The sequence below is a fragment of the Dermacentor andersoni genome, chromosome 7 (genome assembly GCF_023375885.2).
Source record: "Dermacentor andersoni chromosome 7, qqDerAnde1_hic_scaffold, whole genome shotgun sequence".
Taxonomy (NCBI): Eukaryota; Metazoa; Arthropoda; class Arachnida; order Ixodida; family Ixodidae; genus Dermacentor; species Dermacentor andersoni.
Genome location: NC_092820.1, coordinates 134,494,900 through 134,515,865, shown reverse-complemented (window position 1 = coordinate 134,515,865; position 20,966 = coordinate 134,494,900). Strand labels below are relative to the sequence as shown.

The 20,966-nt window shown below is 42.8% G+C and overlaps 1 protein-coding gene across 1 annotated transcript; it reads right to left on the bottom strand.

Annotated features, from left to right (window-relative positions):
* Nucleotides 1–14,160: 14,160 nt before the first annotated feature.
* On the bottom strand, nucleotides 14,161–19,994 carry LOC126533789 (uncharacterized). Its single transcript, XM_050180985.3, has 3 exons — nucleotides 19,900–19,994; nucleotides 17,321–17,398; nucleotides 14,161–14,878 (listed from the first exon to the last, which is right to left on the bottom strand). Exons 2-3 carry the CDS (start codon nucleotides 17,385–17,387, stop codon nucleotides 14,325–14,327), a joined length of 621 nt encoding a protein of 206 aa, XP_050036942.1. The 5' UTR covers nucleotides 17,388–17,398; nucleotides 19,900–19,994; the 3' UTR covers nucleotides 14,161–14,324.
* Between the last annotated feature and the right edge of the window lie 972 nt (nucleotides 19,995–20,966).

Here is a 20,966-nt window from a genome sequence, read left to right as displayed (position 1 = left end):
TCTGGGGCGACTTCAGTCCCCTCCACTTCTAATTCCATAGCTGCCTGAGGAGTTGGTAGAGATGCCGGGCTGCGGAACCTGTGTTAGGGTTAACGAGGCGGCCGAAGAACCGGACATGAAATGTGGCGTTTTATGGGTGGATATGGAACTGAAAAAAAATGCCGACATTGCCGCTCGCTGGAAGTGCCGCATGACCTACGATATGTGATTCCTCGGTGGGATCTCAAATGTAAAGCGCTGCCCACGACTGCCACCAGTTGGCTGAAAAATATCGGCAGTAGTGTGCTGAAACTCGCATCCCCGCGAACGCCACCATCTGCACCCCTCGTCTGTTTAGGTGGTGTTTAAAGGCTCCGCAGTAAGAAAAACTACATGATTGCCAGCCTTGCGCCTTTGCCAAGATTGCTTCACAGGCGTGTACTGCTTACTTATACCAAATTCCGACAAAGCGAGATTTCTTTGCTGAAGGCCTTTGTAAGTATATGCAAGTTGGACGCCAACCATAAAATATAGCAGTAAAAATACCTTTTCCGCTTCCATGCAGGCACTGAAACGTCTTCCTATTTCGCATTTTTTATGGTCGGCGTCCAAGCTCCAACTGATTACTATGTCTCCTCGCGACCAGATCTATTCCATCAAGCTCTTCATTAGTTGGCCTTTGTGGTCAAGGCAGGTCCGCAACCGGTGTTTTATTGTGGCTGTAGGTGCTGAAGTAGAACTGTGTGACGTTGTATTTTCAATGTACTTAGGTACTGAACTTCGCTTCATGCGCAGAATATGCTTCACACAGCAAATTTGCCATGCTTTTGTCACGCCTGCAACTAATCAGTAATTTGTGCATGCGCTTTGACAAGTGATTCAAATCTTTCTAATAAAGAAGGTGCCGTGTGACTGAACAAGTGATATTTAATTACTCGGTAATTAGAAGGACTCTGTACAATACACACAAACATCATCGTTCCGCCATAGTGTTCTCTTCAACGGAGTGTCGAAAGCTTCGTAAAGAAAGGATGCAACGTCCACACATTTATCAACACTGCATCCCAATTTCCGACTGAAGGGGAGAATGGCCAGCAACCACAACTTCACAGTAACAAAGAAATTCAGTAGGCGTGCTTGCTTTTGTCCATCTCTCTTTCTGCATGAATGTTGGTCTGCTTTTACCTATCGCCAATATAACTCGCACTTATCGTCCTAGCTTCGGCGTGCTTAAAGTATTTACATGCATTTACAGTACTAAAAGTTCCAGATTGAGCCTCCGGTACTCAAACGGACCATATTGACACGCATGTCGCCGTGTTTGGGTCGCAGATAAAGCCTGTGGTGCACTCCACTTTCGGTGGGTCTCCGCTGAGCAACAGCTGGGAGCAGGATTCATGTTTGCCTGAAAATGGAAATAGAGCTCCATTTAACGAAATCCTAGTACTTCGAAACAGATCTATGATATTGTTAAACTTTGATTGAAAATAAAATGACAATTGATACACGCGGTATAACGTCTTAAAGCAATGCTAGAGCTATGCTAACTCTTTAGTTGACAGATCCAAATTAACTTCAACTACCTGATGCTGTCTAGTATGCACCTATTTATAAGCACCGGAGCGATTTGCCATTTCGCCTTTTGCAAAATCGGGCCGCTGTGACTAGCAAACGAAGCCGACACATCATGCTCAGTCGAGAGAGTAACAGAAGTAGGCAATGAAAAGCGCAAATGTAGGGACACGTCGTGAGCGTTAAAATGTTTTCGATAAAGTTCAACAACCTCCACAAAGACTAAAATTGCTGTTGCATATGAAGTCGCACGGTTTTTTATTGAACTCGCTAGTCATGGACGCTCAAATAAGTATTATGGCGCAAAATAAACGAGGGCAAACAAACAGATGTTCACAGGACGTGCACCAACTACCAAATGATTCTATTCTTCGAGGAAGACAAGCACTTAAGCGACAATACTATTGATACATAATACATGAACGTAGGAAGCAGAGCATAGTGAAGCATAGTCAAGAAAACCAAGGGCATAGTCATGAAATCAAAAGACGGAAGAAGGAAAAAAACGAGGAAAGCATGAAAAATTGCTCCCTTGACGTCATTCATTGCGTTCATGCTTTATTGGACAAGCTAAAAGAATGGCAAAAAGGTACAACAGTGAACGTTGTTTTGCCTGCTCTCTGCAAATTGTCACATATCTTTGTCATGATAAAAGAAATGGACAGGAGAATCTGCGGAACCAAGCACCTGGCGTTTACAGAGTGAGTAGCTGGCATTCAGTTGTATCGAGTTGCAGCGACTCGATGACATGGGCCAAACTGGTCGATGGTTCAATGAGAGGGCGTGTGTACACAGACGTCACGTCAATACACGTAAGGAATTGGTACAGTAGCGACATCGCTTCGCATGACAAGAGATGTGGGTGCTTTTCTATGACCCAGCCCACATTGGTTGGAAAAAGTCACGATAGGACTGAAAGGGAAGTCATATAGGCTGGTCACTTTATGAAAATGGTAATCGACATGTGTCAGCAAACCTTCGCTGTATCTTCTTGATAAAGAAGTATTTTTAATAAGGAATTTGGCAACGTTATAGCGCTAGCTTTGCCGACAGCTGTATATATTTTGTTTCGCTGCTAGTGCTTGCTGTACTCGTGATATTATGGGTAGAATGGTTGTCTTCTTCGAAAAAGAAAATAAATCGGTATTTCTCGTCCATCCCTTCGATCTAGAATTCTTTTTATTTGTCTTTTTCTTTATTCCTACTACACTTTCCAGGTCCGAAGATTTTTGCGGGATGAAAGCTGAGGAACATATATTCATGTGCTTCGAATACTAATAGACGGAGAACTTAAAGTACAACCATTATAAACGCGCACCTACCTTCTGATGTGCCACAGTCAACCCAGACGTCCATGTAATCGCAAAGAATACAGTTCAGCCAATCTAAGTAGTGCGAGGTACTAGATTTCTAAACAAATGTAATCACGTTCAGATCACAAAACTGGGGAAAGTACGAGACACAATGGACGGGTCACGTGAACATAAAACAATGGAGGAGGAAAGCGCTGCCTCTGAAAAACAAAACAGTGAAATTCTGGATCTTTATAATCAACGCTCGTAAACGAGATGTGTGTCGCCGAACGCAATCGCTCGTAATGTATAAACCGTACCTCTTAGTTGATTGCGGAGTCGGTCGGTCTTCATTGTGACTGTAATCAAAATAACAATGCTGAAAACGTGTCACTAAACGAGGTCGCCCCAACGTGAAAACAAAGCGATGACCTCAGAAGCATTTTGTATTGGTAAATTAGTAGTAGCTGAAGTAAAAGTGACATATATGATGGAACAGTAGAAGCTAATTGCAGAGACACTTACCTTGTAGCACTAACAAGTAGCACATCTTTTCATGAAACAATCGGCCAGCACTGCTGAAGATAAAAACCACCAGGTGCGGAAGTATCTAAAGCTATATTAAGAAGTTTCAATCAATGCAGCGTCAAACGGCAGTATTCTGAACGACTTAATATATGAACTGTCTTTAATTGGACCTGTCAGATGTGGCGAATCAATTAACCAATCAATAAGTGAATATAAAGCGTGAAAAAATACAACACAGTTCTATGGAGAATGACGAAGGAATAACCGTCACTGCTTCGATATAATATGTACCAACGGTAACAATTTGCGCTTTTTCAGTAGCTGAAAAACACCCTTTAGGCACCAAAAGAGCAGTTCGAACCTTTGGAAGTAAGCAGTCGTCAACGCTAGAGTAACCGAATAAGTGTTATTTATTGCAAGTCGTTTTCGCGCACTTCTTTTGCTTTATTGCCACCTTTCTTGGAGCAAAAATCAAGGGCACAGTTGTAGCTGTTTGAATATGCTTGATTCTGAGCCACGAAACTTCGTAACAGGCATATGTGCACTATACGTAGGCTAAGATCGCATGCTTCTGTTTTATTGAGGCCCCTTTAATGTGATAGAGTCCAGAAGCGTTGCAGCTCATTAGTAAAAGAAAAATGATGTATCGAGCAAAAAGTACGCCCGTGCGCGCTTCCCTGAAGCCAGCGGTAAGGATTCTGGACTAGCAGCGGCTTTTCTACAAGGCTATAGTCTCCTTGCTGTTCATTTTCTTGCGGATACGAGGGCGTGTCTGCTGGTCACATCTCCTTTTGAGTCACTTGACTCGACCTTCCTGCAGCTTGTTCCGCGTCGGCTTCGTCCATGACGAGCTCTGCGGCGTCAGTTTTACCAACGGGTCCTGTTACACTTGCGTAAGTCTTCACACACGAACTCTCATCATGCCCAAAACGACGGCACCGCACACATCGAGGTGCACGATAGTCGCGCAATCATACCCTTGGCGTTGCTCACATCAGACGCACTATAAATTATGCCAGCGTTGGAGGCAGTATTGGAATACCCTCTAAAGGCAATCACCTTCTATATTTCAATGCATTCTTTACCGTCAGTGCACAGGAAACCCTCAATTTCTACAATGCTCGTGCGCGAGTACGGCTCTAAGTTAGCCAACTGTGTCTCTAATAATGTGTTATTTGCACACAGAGCTTTATTGCCAGCCTCCTTCCCAACATCGCGTTTACTTTGTAAATATCTTGCGAGGGTAAGAAATCCACTTCCTTATTGGCCAGAGCACATAGAACTTCGAATGTATGCAGAGGCTCACATATGTGTAAGCCTATTTAGTTCAAAAATGCGAATTAGTTGACACCTTTACAAAAAAAAAAAACAAAAAAAAAAACGTCGCAACACTCACTTGCGGCTCGAATCCAGGTAATACGATACGCATGATTTGCCATAAGTCGGTATGCAATGCAGATGTAGGTTGCTATAGCACACGTGTCATGCCATCTGCGCTAGTTGCAGCTGCTTCATGCTCGTTTTCTGCGAGAACAGCCTGATTTGTATTTGAACAGCAACAAGGCAACTGCTTCATACTCGTTTTCTGCGAGAACAGCCTGATTTCTATTTGAACAGCAACAAGGCAACTGCTTCATGCTCGTTTTCTGCGAGAACAGCCCGATTTCCATTTGAACAGCAACAAGAGAAACAATGAGCGGATGAGAGCTTATCGCTCCATCCGTAAGCCGTGCGACAGAACCGGTAGCGGATTTCCGCAGGTACCTACGTGCGGTCGGCCGCCGAGATCGTTACAGCGAAACTGAACAGCTTTTGTTCGTAAATATTACTGGGCGCCATAAAGGCAAAACACGTGCTCGTGTATACCTGGTGCCCATATATAGAACTTACTGCCAGTCAACCTACCTCGCAACAGCTGCGCGTTGTTGTGTTCTTGCTTGTTTTGAGTAACCCTGCTGCACGTGTTGTGGAAATTGCAAGCAGCTTTCACTGTACCAAGCATATTTACTGCCATCTCCGAATAAAATTCCTTTGCATATCACTCAAATGTACTGTCGTGTACCAAACACGTTAAATATTTAGATGTCCTTAAGAAGTCTGTCTTTAAGACACTCCGTAAAACTCAGCTGTGACTGTGAGTCAGCAATGACGAGCTGATGCACTGATGCACTTAGGTATCTAGGGTGCACATGCGCGTATAAAATGTTGACACCTTTTAAACACCTACTGCAGCGATCTATTCTTTGTCATTATGTTATTTTGGTACTAAGAATATTATCATCTTGTTCTTTGTTTTTCTTCCCTTCTTCCAATCTTGCATTGTTATGTTTCTGTTCTTCCTTCCTGAGTAGTACGCAGGCGTTGCGCTTGTGTCAGTAGGATTGGCTAGCCTGCGTATTGCTTTGTTTTTATATCGTTCAATTAAGTGTTTGTATTCAAAACAAGTAACATAAATATAAAGAACTGAAAGTTATTGTTGATAACAATAACAAAAATATTAATATGAGTAAAATGTTAATAGCTGGCAAGATATATTACCTTGGGTTCTATAGATCCTACACATAAGAGAGCATCTTCTAGAAATCTTCTGCGCTTGTGTCTGTCGCTTTCCTAGAGCTTGTTTCAAGTGGTGCGCAAATAACATTTATCATGAATTGTTGCTGACTAGCCTAGACCACGCCCTTCTGGGAGGAAGGTTCGCGTCTACTTTCATCTTTAAGACAGACTGGTTCGCTGTACGTGAATCAAACGGGTGTCAGTAACACTGTAAAGCAGTCAGGTGTAGCGATTACCTTCCTTGATAGCCTCGCTACACCAGCCTTTTCCTACAATCCAACACCTATCGATTATATTGTACAAGGTTACCAGAAGTAATAAATAAACAAAATAAAGACATCGCACACAGCAGAGAGATGCAGCCTTAAAAGAGCCCTCACATTGGCGCAATTTGCTAATGTCGGGGAACATGTAGCCTGCATATTTGCTACTAGGGTAAATACGGTTCTAGATGCATCGTGGATGCCTCGTGCATAAAAAGTGGGCGTGGGTGAACTTCACGAGTAGCGGTGAATTACCGATATTTCACAGGGGCCTTCTTGCAGATGTGTGATTTGCCTTTTCTAAGTGTAATTCGAGTATTTGACAGTGTCCGATGACCGGCCTGGGAAAGTGCCACGAGTTGCATGATTCGAAATTTCGCTAAAAGAGTAATTCGGTCTCAAGTGAGGAGAGAGATTTTCAGTCGGTTTGATGTTCTTGACCAATAAATATTTCGACACAGTCCATAGGAGATTCCGTCAGAAATGGAAATGTTCTTCTGAGTGGACCCAAGAGTAGCGAAGTTTTTAAAGAAACTTGAGAAGCTAACCACATGAAATCAAAAGGGACATTTGCTTACTGCAAAGCATTGTATTGTTCAGGGCAGAGAAAAAAGGGCACATTATTTACAGACGTATTACGCAGTCTGAAGATGATCGAAAAAAAAAGCCGTAGAAAAGCACTAAGTAGACAGCAGACAAACAAGAGGTACAGAATATCCTTTATTTCCCTCCAATCACTGCTTTCGTTTGCATAACGCCCGTTATATCCACAATATATGAAAATAAGTGAGGTTATGCTCGTGCTGTTTGAGCGAAAAGAGCAGGCGAGCAAGTTTCGGGGTTAGGGTATTGGAGTGCATGTCGTCGTTTTGGGATCGCAGTACAGGCCATCCGAGCACTGTGCTTTTGGTGGTGATCCTCCTCTGATTTGAAGAGTGAAGCAGGAATCCTTTTCACCTTGAAGAAACAAATGAAGACATGGTATTACAAAATGTCGAGTAGGGATGGTTGGTAGGCGTTCGTAATCCACAGTAAACGGAAAGATCTTGACGCGCACCAGCACCCGCACGCAAAAGGAACGGAAAAGTTCTTTTTGTGTGTTGGCGCACTTCGATGTCTATCCATTATGAGGAGTAATAATGCGAGCGAATGAACGAGGATTGCAGTAGGATTGGTCATTCGGAAGTCTTGGAAAACGTAAAAACGCGAAAATTCTCTTCGGTTACACGTCTTGCGTGATAACGTGCGTGTCTGGAGCGTCTGATATGCGGTTCCATAGACGCAGCTGCATTCCGTGTCATGGAGATCCTCGAAACACAGTGTTTCCCAGCATAACGCCCATGCATTATGGCATTCTTGTAGTGCCACCAGGCACCTTTACTCAAGTCACCCCAATGCACGCGGCTTTTTGAACATTATTCCTCCTAAATAATTTCCGATATCTTAACTCATCGTTGTTGACTTCGGGCTGTTCCACCAGTTTGTCATTTTCTATTATTAGTATTGTTGTTGTTGTTGCTGTTGTTGTGGTATCGTGATTTGAAATTCTTCACGTGCATCAGCCTTGTCGTTTTCAGCATTTTAATACCTAAATAAACAAGCAAGTAAACTTCAGGGAGTGGTAAACTCTCTGGCCGTACGTGTGTCTGTACCGATAACACTCGTTTTTTTTTTCTTGCTAGATCAATAAGAGCGAAGAAATCTTTCTTGCACGTGAAAAATCGGTCATACAAAATGTAGTAGACAGATGCACATGAAAAGCAGAATGAAGGTGCAAAATTTACCGCTTGGCTCTTACTTAGGAACGTGCAAGAACCACTGTGCAAAACAATGCAAAAAGTTTAGTGTAAAAATTTGCTTGTGGAGTGGGAACATGAGGCATCACATAAACAAATTTTAGGTTATTTCTGAAGAACCTTGGGCCATATTCACGAAAAATTTCTTAGGCTAAAGTTGTTCTTAAGAGAAAGATTCCAGTCAGACATGATGTCGGACATATCACTAGGGATGGCGGCCAGCCAACCGGAAGGAGAACTCGCGTACGAAACGTTTTCTAAATTGGATCACTATTCTCGTTCTGAAACAACATTTCTATAGTCTGCCGTGCGGTGTTTGCAGAAGTGCTTATCTTATCGTAGAAAGCAACTGCACTACTTGAAACTGGTATGTAACAACCATAGTATGTTTCTTTTATAATTTAACGTTATTTCCATCTCGTTCATAAATAAAAAGTATTCGCAAGTCGTTGTTAAGAGCTGTGAAGGTGCAAATGCATGCAAGACCTGTCAGTGGTTATGCGAGTGGTAATGTTGGCAAAAAAAAAAATAACGATGCGTTCAATTTGGTCAAAACTTATTATTATCTCTAATGTTCCTTGTCCTACTACTCACAGATAATAATTCATCAGTAACAATTCAGAAACGTGCAAGTTATGATGGTGTCACGTTTGGTTGTTAGGGTGTACTGCCGCAATTTTTTAATGTAAGCATCAACTGATCCACACGAGGATCAATACACGTAAGTCGATAAAAAGCTGCGCGTTATCCCGACCACCTGACCTGGGTGCCACAGTGGCTATGTGTACAAATGACTATTTCGCTCTAAAAAAGGTCGTAGGTTTCATTCTCTGTCGCGGAAGCCGCCGTTCAATGAGGCCGAATGTAAGCGCCCGAGTGGACCAAACATCGGGTGCGCGGCAGAGTCCCCAAGTGGTTTGAATAAATCCCGAGACCTCGATTGCGACGTCTCTCATAAGTACTGTTTTGTGGCAGGAGGATAACCATCCTCATCCAGCCGGTCAACCAATGAACCTCATGACTTACCGAGGAGTTTGATGCAGGCTGGACAACACTGACAGAAGGTCGCATTTGGTTTCACGATTCCGTCACAGGTAGCTTCGTCCACTTGTTTGCATTGCTGTTGTTCGCAGTATCCTGGCGGGCACACGATGCTGTCAGCTTGACCAACAAACAGTAACAACAGCGCTGCTGCAGAGAGCAGGGCGACGACTTTCGACGATGTTGTCTTCATTGTTTTCTGTTCAGAGAGAGAGAGAATGAATGTTTATTTCATGAAAACGAAAAATTCAAGTACCAAAATAGGTAGATGCTCTGTCAGTTGTTATAAGGAATTCATTTTCATCAGTATACAGGAAAAGCTATATACTAAATTTAAGCTTCAAGAACAAATGGTTTACTTGCGTAATTAAAAATTTAGGTGTTCACTTCTCACGACCTGTCGCCTTCCTGGGCAACACGTACTAGAAAAGAGAAGCTGGCGCGCTCCCGCTCTCACATGACACGACAAGGCTATCACAACCTTTAGGAATCATGATTGATTTAATGACTGCCCCGCGAGGCATCATTTGTATTCGCCGGCCAAAATGATTTCTGCGCACAATTGGCTATGTGATTGTTTCAGTTAGTCTGCTTGTGGAAGCGTACTAAAGTGGTAAGGTTGCACGGAAACTATACTATGACACAATCTGCTGTCATTTGTTTTACTACAAAACTTATCAAAAGCACCATCGTTCCACTCATTTGTTAATTATGTGCACAGCTGGGCATGAATTGTAGGTAAATCCAGGAAATATGAACTAAACAGGTTCTATTCACTACTGATGCCCGGAATCAACTGTTCGCCGGAGTTTATCGTAGAAGCAATATTTATATATGCCTCCCATAGAGGTTTTCTTAACAGCAGCTGACATGATTCCCAAGAGGACAGCACACATATAACGAGTCGACCTACAGGTGTAGCCATCTGTACTACCCCTTCAGAGTCCCCGGCCATCGGCTCTGTTCTCTATGGAATTAGGAAACAAAACAAGAAAAGTTAGCTAGATGTCCTCACTGGAACAAAAATGTGACACCAGCGCATCATTCCTTTAATAAACTGAATAAATTCATTTGACTCTCGAAATTTTATATCGAATAGCTTTTTTTTCTTCTTTTGGCTCTTTCGTACGTTTTTGTACACAAACTTTTCCCGCTAAGGACATTTGCTCTAGCGCAACCGAGTAGCGGGGCGCGTTTTGTCGCGGAACGCAAACTAGCTCTTTGAAACACGCTTGCTATAGCGCGATACCATTGTGGTGTCTGAAGGTGTAGATGCTGTTGTCGGTGGTACCTATTTGTCACATTTCTCTTTCGTCTAGGCTCACAGTTCCACGCGGCGTTCCCCAAAATCTGCATCGCGGCTTTTGTCAACATGCGGCAAAATGCACTTTTTTCGATGTATACTACGCATTTCAGTGCAGATACTAGCAAACTATTTGTGACCACTTTCGCTGTTTCTATTCAACTCAGTGACCGCAGCGTCAGTGATGACGTAGCTTGGTTCAGAAATCAAATAGCGGTCATTTTCTTGGACCTTATTTGAGTCTCCGATTACGTATAATTGAGCATTCAACAACATTGTTCAACTGCTTCAGAAGCATCATCGCGGATCGATTTAGGAGAACTAGTTACAATCGTGAGCTCCGGGGCTACCTCTAATTAAATTTAAAATTTCCAAAGTATTCTAATACAGTCGCACTGCACAAAATGTTACATATTGAAGGATGTAAATGTCGCACATTCTAACAAAGTAAGGCTTAGGACACATTGTCTCGTTATTCCAAAGCTACCAAAGGTGGCACGGTAATACAACTTACATATGGCAACCCGCAGTACAAGAAGCACAAACACATAGACACCCTGTCGACGTGCATGTACGGTCTGGTTGGTCCATTGAGAAAGACGCCGTAGAATTTTTCATTATATTCCATACGCAAAAATTTCACTGCATACCAAATCCTTCCCTTTAATTACTCCCTAATGAATCTAGCGATTCAATTTATATAGCACGACAGGTTTTATGCGCAGTCCCTTGTTTCTGGAAATGAAAACGTCATTGGTGGCGGACAGACAGGCGCGGCACAACAAAGCAGTGGTCGCGAAAATTAATTCCACTAGTGCACGTTACGAAATACCTTATTCCATTACGTCCTTGCCTCACTGCACCCTATTTATTTCAATTGGATAATGTTGTTTTCTTGAAAATTCTCTCGCTCGGTTGTCAGAAGCAAAGTGTAATATTTGTAGGCTCGCACGCTTAAGTTGCTTTGGAAGTATCTAACAGAAAATATGGGGCCGATCCCACAGGCTGAACACTAAAATCTACGCAATGAAGTCTAACACAGCGCCTCAAAGAGTTAGTTTGTCAAGACATTAGAGTGCCGGAAATTGGCACGTGCCTGGACGCACCACACGTTTAAAAGAGCAACTTTGGCACGAGAGAAGCATGCGTGCGACCTCAACCTGTGCTGCAGCAGTCAAAGAGGTGCGACTCAACCACCGGAAGTGCATTTCTTTACATAGCATTATAGGCGGAATCCACGTACGTTGAATGTATCTAACCGAAAGCTCTACATCTGCTGTAGAGGATTTAAGAGCAGGGGTTTCGCCTCCGTTCAATGTGCGGCCAAGCCATATGAGTAATTCTTGAGCGCTCGGTGCAGTGACCACCAGTTAGATCTGTTCCCAGACTGAAGCGAAAGAATCTAATCCAAGGACGTGTAGCTACGGGAGATGTACTCTCAGTACCTATACAAATATGTGTTGGAGTCATTAGTCACAGCAGTAGCGCTCCTCGAACCCCCCCCCCCCTTTCTCTAAGAAAATATAAGGCGAATGCAGATGACTGACTGCCAATGGTAAACCAAATTTTGCTATCTCATAGCTGTGCTGAGCACACGGAGTTTTTCTCTCTGTTTGTTTTACAAATACTGATCTCAAATAGATATTTCAATATAGAAAGCTGCTGTCAACGGTAGTTACGCAATTACCATTTCAGAAATCCGTCTGGAAGCGTCAGTCGTGGTTCAAACAGAAATATTTCGGTTTGCCTAGAAAGTGCAAGCATTTTCATTTCAATGGCCTTTCTTGTACTCGTAAGGATCCCACTGTACCTTGCAAATTCCATACGTTATAACAACACGCCCACAACGCTGTACATTTTCTAGCAGGTTGCTGCTTACGACCCGCCTTTATACTACAAAGATTTATTTTATTATACTTAGGAGTTCGCATATAACTTCGTAGAGAAGCATCTAACTCCTTTCGTAACCGCATCTCCCAAGTTAGGCAGCTACCGTCTAATTTGCTACTGCTCCCTAAGATTTGTCAAAACTTCTAATTTGGCCGTTGTCTCTGATAGCTACTGCCAGGCTACGTCTTGAAAGGCCCGATAGTGCTAAAACGGTTCGCTGTTCCGTGAATTACACAACCGCAAAGCACAATCAATAAGAATATTGCAATTCATTACACAGCTCGAATAATTATCACAAATACTTCTAACATTGCCTAACCATCACATTCGACCTTTATAACTCAGGATTTAAACTGCACTCCGCTAAAGGTACGCTCACTGAATTTCGTTCGAAACTTGGCGCGACCGCTACGTTGGAGTGAATATTTCGGTGTGGAGTTTCTTCTTCATGTACAGTATTTGCTTTAACAACATGGAACTAAAAAAATTGTTACAAGATCTACCATCGCAAATGTAGTGCGAAGTCAACAGGCGACGTAAAGCTGCAAGAAGAGCGCATGATCCCCTGCGGTCAGCGGACGATTTCCTTTATGAGGAAAGCACCAAAAGTTGACGCAGACGTTCAAGCGTACATATTTGAGACACATTCGCAGCTTACTCTTCATAGATAGGGCATCGTTGCTATAGTAACTCTGCAGGACGAGCCTGGAATGTAACACTGACCTTTTGAAGGCTTCAACTTGACTTTCGCCGGTGAGTGACTTAGCTCAGAGCGGTGGCTATGCAGGAGGAAAATGTAGGTTAGGCAAGCAGGTTGCCGGCGAGGTATTGCACGCTGAACTGTAAACGCAGCTGGGTGGAATCTGGAACATCTATATGAGGTGTTCAGTTAAACGAGACGCTAGAGCGAAATGTTAAGTCGAGCTGACGTGACTAAGCTGGGTGCAATAGTGTCAAACGCTTTTGCTTCCCTCAGAAAAAAGTCACCGTCAACAAAAAAAGACGTAAAGTGTAAAGAAAAAATATTCACTGCCACCGGAAGAAAAAGCCGGCAATTTCTATGGCGTGACGTGTGCCGTTATTGTTTTGCGTTAATCGTCACCAATCAATCATATAAAACAGTCATGTACTTTAGAAATCATCATGTCTAAAGAACAGTTTAGAGAATTTTGTGTAATTTTCCAGACCATAACTTCACACAGCTCTCTCGACGCAAGTTGTAGGAGCCTGGCGCCCTCTTCCCTCTTGACTTTGACCTAAACCGGTAGCGGCTCCCCGCACAGTAGGAGCTCAGATATCACGGGCGCCGCTTAGGCTACCTAGCCGCGCGTTCAACTGCGAATTGAATACACGAAGCATTGAGCTGCGATCCTCTGCAACAAAGCTATTTATTCACAAAAGATGAACATTACTTGATTTTCTGAAATATGACTGAACATTGTAGGTTGGTTAATTATTTTCAAGTGATTCTTATACAAATACCGTCACGGTATTCATTAATTTTGCAACAATGTGCACGGGATCTTTGTACAAATGACAGCATTTCAGGTAGAGATTTTGTGAGTGCTTTATCTTTATAAACTCGGCATTTTACCCGCACACCAGCTATAAGCGCTATACTCTCGCGAGCTCCCACAAAAAAAAGTTATGTTCACAAGTGCCTTCTCACTTCTGTAGAAGTGTAAATCTTTCTGTAGGAGAGCAGGCATGGTGCGTATGCATCGTAGAGCGAAATCCACAATTCTGATATTGTGGGTTCATTTTCCCTTATTGTTCAGTGCTATAATGAGGCGGACGCCAATTTGTGTATTGAAACGTTCGGTCATGGCGCTAGCGGATTTCATTAAATTTTTGGCATGGCTGCGCTTGGTTCATTCATTATTTCCCCAGCATTTATTTTCCATTTCTCATTGTCTATCAACGACTCCAATTCATGCCACCATGTTTGTCATATATATTTATTTCATTCTAGAGATAGTGCTCTTCCTTTATTCAGGCAAACAAAAATCAAATTAAATTTACTGCATGAACAGAAATTCCGGGAATGACTTGCTGGATCTGTAGGATCCAAATGGGTGTGAGTGTGACATCAGTACGTCTCCATTTACTTCCTAATCTGTTCGAGGACCTTGTGCATTCTCCAGGGCAGGTTCTCAATCCAGAAATCCTTGACGAATGCTGGCATCAGCTTCCCCATGACGGACGCGACCGTCTTGATGACGTCTCCCGCACCTTCCAGTTTCACATCCATCGTTTCGATCCATTTTGGAGATACGCGGACTGGCCGAAGGGACAGCTTGTTGTCGACTTCATCCACCTCGAAATTGACGCACACCTTGACGTGTTTCGCCGTCGTGGCCACGACTCCGGACTTGCCACCGCAGTACTTCCAAGGCACCGAGATCTGCAGTGGGGCCCGGGCCACCATGCTTACGCTAACGAGAGGCTTGCCATTCTTGCAGTACACACGTACGGTGCCGTATCGTTCCAAGTGGGAGAGGCCGGCTAGGGTCATCTCACCAGTGGTGACGCCAGGCAGTACTTCGTTGCTTTTTGACGAGTTGTTTGAGCCTCTAGGGAATATGTATTCATTTGGCATCTGAGCCAGGAATCGCTCGGCCAGGACTTCCCAATCCTCATCCGGGATGTGGCACTTTTCTGCGTAAATAGGCGAAGGTGAGAATGTAGCAAAAGAATGCGTTCAGTTGGCAGCAAGATAATGTTTATTAATGCAAACTGCGGGACTGGTGCGAGCGCGAGGATTACAGTAAATTTTAAGAGGAGCAAATGTGCGCACAATAAATGTTTGTAACGTCTAGGGAAGGAATATTTCAGATTTATTTTGTGATCAATTTACTGAGGCACCATATCTTTTGGTACTATTCGCATAACATATATCGTTTGTTATTGCAGTGGAACAAATAATTCTTAATCTGTGGTGTCTAGATGAAGAATTATTTTTGCACTTGCCAGACACCCTGCAGCACATGATCCAGGATTGCCCACTGCGTGACACATCCACAAAACCCACCTCACACGCTCCGCAAAATGACTCCAAAGAAGGACGCTCCATAGAAGCTCAATAAAAGCACCCCAACTCAACGTACTTCTATACCCCCCCTAAAACGTGGGAAGCCAAACTTTCCTCGGGCGGTCTGGATGACCAACGCAATCTCGTCGCCTGGGCCAAGGACGTAGCCCAAGCCAGATGGTTCCCGGAATAAAGTAGCCTGTCACGTGGGGTGAACTGCGTCCTTACTCCGATTGCCGTTTCATAAAATGAAACTTTATTTCTCTCTCTATCTTTCATATATGGTGCGCTCAATAGGGAATCGGGCTGTATGACTTGATGTCGGGCGGTGTGCTCTTACTCAAGTTCGAACAGGACCTTCACCAACGTAGAGGTTTGCTGTTGTGATTTGACAGTCAAGCCGTGCGGGTGTGCGCTAAGTCGTCTCTCCAGATTGTCATGATCGTCTCGTCATGATCTCTTCTTGAATAAATGCTTTCTATAACTATTTTCGGCGGTGAGCTGACAGTATTCTGGTTGAGATGGTGTACCATGTAGAAGTATTGCACCAGGTAACAGTGCACAGTCGAATGAGGTTGAGTAAGAAGTGGCTGTGCCTCGTGGGGTAGTCAAGCGTTGTTTGAGAAGCTGATACAATTTACCAATATGGAGAAGGAGGTCGTGTCGCCTGGGTGTGAAAACTATTTTTTTTTGGCTTCACAGAGGCGAATAGAATAATTAGAATGGCTTCTTTCATTCGCTTGTTATGTGCGCTTTATTTGTAAAGTTCTTCGAAGAAGTGCAGCTGATTTCAAAGATATTGTGCGCCTCTCCTAAATAAAACGCACTTCTCATGTCAGAAAAAGCAACACAGGTTTATGACGTGAGACATAATTTATTTTATGAGACATTACAAGCCTCAAGCGTCGTAGTTAGGAATTGCGTTAACTTTTCCCTGCTACTTACGTTTTTAACGTGTGATGCCAAGACAGGAATAAAAAACTGCTGTTGCTTGCCGCTTGAGCGCCCCAACAATGTTTAATTTAACCATGCAGCAAAAAAACCAAACGTTTTTCATGCCTACCTCGTAGGTATTGGATAACTAGCTATGTTGCTTGTGCTGGAGTCGCAGATACGTTTTCGCTAACAGAAAGCCCCCCCCCCCACCCCTCGCACCTTACATCAACGCACATTTCGCAATAGAGCAAGGCCCATGTTAACAAAGTCTCATCGCAACCTATTCGTAAATTCGCCGCATCGCGCCCAATAAAAAAAAAACGGCATAAATGCGATATCTATGAGCGAGATTGCAGATTGGACGAGAACATTTGTTCAGTTCAAACTGTTTTGTCATTGAGAGCCTGCACTCTACAAGTGGGTCACCTGTGTGAGGATATTATGCGTGGCTGCTTTTTAGATGCCAGAAAAAGAACAGCGCCCCGTATATCATGTCGCGTTATCGAAACTAATGTTTATGTTGCGAAATGCTTTATCTTCTTTTTTATGAAGTGATGACGTGTCGTTGTCATATTTATCGCGGATGTAACAAGTACCGATAATCATTAGGTCAAAAAAGGAACGTAAGCTTACTCAGGACACTACTTCTTTGTGATGTGGCACTTTGATTCTGTTAAAGCTTCGTGCTTTAAAATTGCGACATGATGTTCACACACGCACGTTCGTATCTCTCTCTCTCTCTCTCTCTCTCTCTCTCTATATATATATATATATATATATATATATATATATATATATAAAATATATGTATAAAGTACATCACAATTAAAAAAAATTTCGCCGCTCGGTTTTCATTCTCTAGTTTTGTACATAAAATGCACCCTACAAGTTATGTAAATATCACTTACAAATGAAATAGTTTAATTACCACACCTAGTAAGCATAAAGAGAAATTAATGTTCAGGAAAAGAGATAAACCATGTTTTTCTCCCGTGCAGTAAGGCTGAAATTTGCGCAAGCACCTGGCTTTAATAAGTAATGGTCAGTAATCAGAATCGTTCAGAATCGTAGTATACCGGCATGCACACCCACGCACGCACACAAACAAATCGTAATGCAGAAGGATTACGTACCAGGTACTGCAGACACCAGCACGAACATAAAGGAAACCATAAGTGCGACTCCTTGGAAGGCCGTCATTTTTCTGCTTTCTAAAGGTACAGAAAAAAAAATCACAGGAACAGCGTTTAACAGATTTGAGGAGGCGAATATAATATTGAGGAGCATGCAGTGATTGTTGGTAGCTAGCTTCTTAGGGCGCAAATACCGTCCCAGCTCGGCGGCAATTGAGTATTCTTCTCGGGTATATGTTCAAAATGTTCCAGCTATACGCCACGGAAGAGTAAAAACAGTACATCGACTGCCCAGAGCATAATTCTCAATATTATGATGCACTAGCGATGGAGCGTGGCAGTATTGTACAACGCTGCACATGTTCAGACAAGATGATCAGAGATCACGTGATCAGTGATTCTCGTCACTGATCCGAATGATCACTCGATAATTTTCTATCCTGGATGCTTCACTCCTGTTTCATGAAACCAGTGTTTTCTTGATAATTTGAAAACATGAGGCAATGAAACTGAGATGTGTATAGGTCCTCTGTTAAGAATATAGACCTTGAAAAGAAACACTTTGTGCCAGCCTATCTCGAGAACGGTGCACGTAGACTGTGCTGTTGCTTAATGGATAAACAACAGCTCTACCTTACCCCAACAAGTAAAAACAACGATTGGCATAAATGAAACTTGCAAAAACATCTTCACCTTTATTTGTTGTTATTCACAGTATATTCATTGAAAAACGCATAAATGTTGTTGTAATAGAAATGACTTGTGCACTGGCTACTTGTTATTTCAATCAGGTCATTAAGTAATTCATTTGCTGAACTACTTAGAAGCTTTTTCTAGCAAATAAAAGAAGACCCTTCTGTGGGCGTTTCGTAAGATATTTCAGCGCTTGAAAAAAATAGTAATAAGCTGTCAAATCTTACGTATAAATATTATACGTTGAACAATGAACCTATAATAATGCCGTCTTTTTTTGCGTATTATGGGCGGATACACACACATACCTGAGGCACCACAGTTACTTTAACAAATGTTGATACACTTAAAGCAAAGCTACAGCTATGCTGAATTACTTTTTTTGTTTATTTTGATTTATTTGTACATACGCCTCCTCAGCAAGGGCTATTGCAGGAGTGGGTGTGGTTATACATGAACAATAATATGAAGAAAAAAAATGATAATAAGGGAACAAACGAATTAAGCAAGATTGAACAAGTACAGCAAAATAAATTCCTTAATCACGTGGTAATTTGCCGCTAATAGTAAACACAAGCTTAACAGGCGGCAGATAATGAGTACCTCCGTTTTAATGTATTCCAGAGCTCAATTGTACGGCGAAGGCTGCCCAATTTAAATATATTATTCTGTGGAAAAATGGGTGTATTGTTTTATTCGAGGTGTCACAGAGTTGATTCCTTATTAAACCTTAAGAATGCCTTAGACAGGCCATAGAAATTACTGACCAAGTAATGTAATGTTTTCAAGGACTATTTATACCAAAGCTGAGAAGAGCGGAGGTTACATTTAGCGAGACTGGAGCTGTGGATGGAGAATAATTGTGGCATTGGCAGTGGAATATCAAGCGTGTTGCCTTCGTTACAACATATTCTAGCCGAATGATTTCTTTTTGTTTTTTAAGAAGATCAAACAACACGCGCATAATCCAACACTGGCCGTATTAAGAATTTCTTGAGTTAAGTTTAGCATGTCAATGTATTCCTTTCAGCCTTCCATGTAAGTAGCTCAGTTTATTCAGTGCTTTATTGCAGACACAATGAAAGTACTTTGACCGCGACAGATTATGGGTGACAATTAACACCTAAGTACTCGTATTAGTCAGCCCATGCTACTGTTATTCTCACAAGTAGTGCATAATTTAGTATCGTATCTTTTCTAGATGCCACTATAAGGTCGCAAATCATGTAGCCGAAGTCCGGGACCCGCCGTCTCGTCAGAACTTTTGTGATCGTTCGTGTGAAAATATACTGAGTGATTGAAGATAAAAATTGGAAAACATTATGGTCTTGTTTAGCAGCACGAATTAAATTGTAAACGACAAGTTTGATTGAAAATGCTGAAGACAAGAAAGCTAAGCATGTGCTGAATTTTACCGAGGAGCAGACGATTTTCAGCTCATGTGCTCAAGAAGTACGGACACCGGGCCTAATATTTCTACGTGCTACGGTTGAAGCTAGTGATTATTTTTTCTCACGAGATAAATCGACATTGACGAAAGCAAAGCCCGAAGACGTATATCTCAGTTCTTTGAGTGCATATCTTACTTCGATTTTAAGAACTCGAAAGCTGACTATCTAGAATTCTCGGCATAACGTTGGCTGGTACGTTTTTGAAAAATCAATCTTCCATCGAGGATATTAGCACTCAGCGAAAAATTCAAGTGAAGACGTTCCCAAACTCCAACATAAAGATGAATCACGTGCGGTGTTGTCTTCAGGCTTCATATGAGTAGACAGCTTTGATGTAGCACACAGAAGCATAGCGAAAAACTCATACATACTTTCACATCACGAAGCGTGTTGCTAACGCGAAACTGCAATGCTAGTGAGAAAGGTAATACATACCAGTGAAACTGAAGTGGTAGCGCGGTGCTGTAGAGAAACGTTGCCACGCTCTGTATCCTCGCGAGGTGAAGCGTAGACGTCCTTTGCGGCGGAGAGACGGCACGGGTATTTATATACCTTTGAATGTAGGCAACATATTTAAGCGCCGAACATCGCCTGCACCACCGCAAGGCCATCGCAGTCTTAAGCTGGATAAATAGAAGTCTAATGGTAAGTCGTAATTGCTGGCCCGAACACCAGGTGCGCCATTAAGCATGATCCACGGCGTCTTTCGGAACAAGGAAGTCATAAAGGCGTGCCAAAATCACAAAGTGTTCTGCGGTTTTTTATTCGTTTCGCGCATTGGCAAGGACACCGTCGAACTGTCAACAAAACATAAATACCGTGGGGTCATGGACACGAAGGCAAAGCGAACCAGGCGGCCAGTGTGCTGCTGCCGCGGATGACCTTGTAAGCTCAAATGGACACTGGTAGACGCGGCGTAACCACCGCATTAAGCACTCCGAAAATAAACGATTGCATAACGGGTTTCAGAGCCATTTACCGTTATGAAGAGGTTGCTGGCTCGACGGAGCAAAATGAGTACTAATTGTGCAACTGCATATGCTTCCAAGCGCGAAGTCAAGAAAGTTCCCATCTATGCGCCCAGTAGTTCGGCAACACTACTGTAGCCCGCCGGCTAGCATCGAGAACACAAATTAATAATGATTTCGTAATTTTGGATGGTGCCATAGAATTTCAATACAGGTTCTTATTTTTCAGCGTGTCCAAACTAAATACTCAACATACGCGCGATGTGCTATCACCAGACATTTGGTGAGCATCCACACCCGATCTGAATGACTCCACGTGGTCGGTTGCCCACACATTAAATGCGACCGGGAAATTGCGTAACGCCGGTCGCAATAAGTCCTTCGCTTTGAAAAACTGTCTACTGACCGCTGGTGGTCAGTTTGCAATCTAGGCGCTGCAGCGTTTCTGTCGGCTTCAAAGGACAATGAACACTGAATAATAGACTATGCATATTCATAGCGTGTGCTGGATTGTTTGTGAACTCAATATTTTGT